At 50.8% G+C, this 1109-nt stretch overlaps 1 protein-coding gene across 1 annotated transcript; it reads right to left on the bottom strand.

Moving 5' to 3' along the window:
- Positions 1-269: 269 nt before the first annotated feature.
- PHACADRAFT_109033 (uncharacterized protein) lies at positions 270-717 on the bottom strand (the record flags this gene model as incomplete). The annotated part of the gene is made up of 3 exons (XM_007403004.1): positions 270-427; positions 483-509; positions 570-717. 3 exons carry the CDS (start codon positions 715-717, stop codon positions 270-272), a joined length of 333 nt encoding a protein of 110 aa, XP_007403066.1.
- Between the last annotated feature and the right edge of the window lie 392 nt (positions 718-1109).

Genomic DNA, 1109 nt, shown 5'->3' with positions numbered 1-1109 from the left:
CCAGCTCATCATTCTGGCTCGCCTTGGGCATGTCCCCTAGTTGCATGCTGAGCTGATCCTCGTCCTCTCATGACCATTTCAACAAGTTTGCTTTAAACTTGCCGCACCACTCATCGAGGCTGGCGACATGTTGAACGTCTTCACGGCAGTGTTGCCTACTGTGAACGGCATCCAGTGCAAGAAAACCGACTGAGCACATTATGTCCCGGACGCCAATTCATTCGATGTCGATGTCTGCCGAGAACATCTTCTTGAGAGTGTGCCCTTTGCTAGCCAAGTGGTGTCGTGCACGTGTACACCTTGTTCTCGTATGGCATCTGCTGGTGGTTGCATGTCGGGAGCAGGTCGACTTCGTTGATTACGCCAGCGAGCGCACGGGTGGTGTATGCACCTCGAGAAAAAATGTGGATCTTGTCATCTGCCTCGTCTGCAAAGGCATTCAGCATTCTGCTCAAGTAAAAATGCAATGGCCGAGAACTTACTGTTCTGCATTGAAATTTCATATACGCCTGAAATGACAGACAGACATCAGATACAACACCACCTGCTTCAAACCGAGACTCGCAGACCCATCGAATGTGCATTGAGATTCTGAGCGATTGTCCAGCCGAGGGTCTTGGATATCTTGAATGCTGGGGGCATAGAGATTTGGGGTGCCCTGTAAGTGCTGATTCCTGCCTGTACAAGGTCCCATTCAGCTGTGCACTTGGAACGCATGAGGAAAGTAAATCACACCTGGTATATGCCATCTGCTGCTGCGACCATCTTTCTTGAGCAATAAGAAGAGCTACGCGACGTGCGGGTCCTAGATGTCACGTCAAGTTCTGTCATAAAGAGCAAGACGCACAAACGTACATTGGCGGTGAACTGATTACCCGTCCTATGAAAGCACGATACGGGGGTCATGGCTGGGTGCGCATGCGGCATACACGTCAGGCCCCTGCCCTGGTGCGAGAACGCATTGCACATCGGAGAGCTGATCGAGGTCTCACGAGCAGTTGCGTTTGTGCATGAGATTGAGCTCACAGCATCGAACACTGGGACTGATATCGTCGTTAACATTGTAATTGTTGTCATCGTCAGTGTAAGCGTGATGTGTGCTCTTTGAG

This window comes from Phanerochaete carnosa (assembly GCF_000300595.1).
Source record: "Phanerochaete carnosa HHB-10118-sp unplaced genomic scaffold PHACAscaffold_648, whole genome shotgun sequence".
NCBI lineage: Eukaryota > Fungi > Basidiomycota > Agaricomycetes > Polyporales > Phanerochaetaceae > Phanerochaete > Phanerochaete carnosa.
Note: the sequence above shows the minus strand (reverse complement) of the source record. Positions and strands in the feature narration are given on the sequence as shown.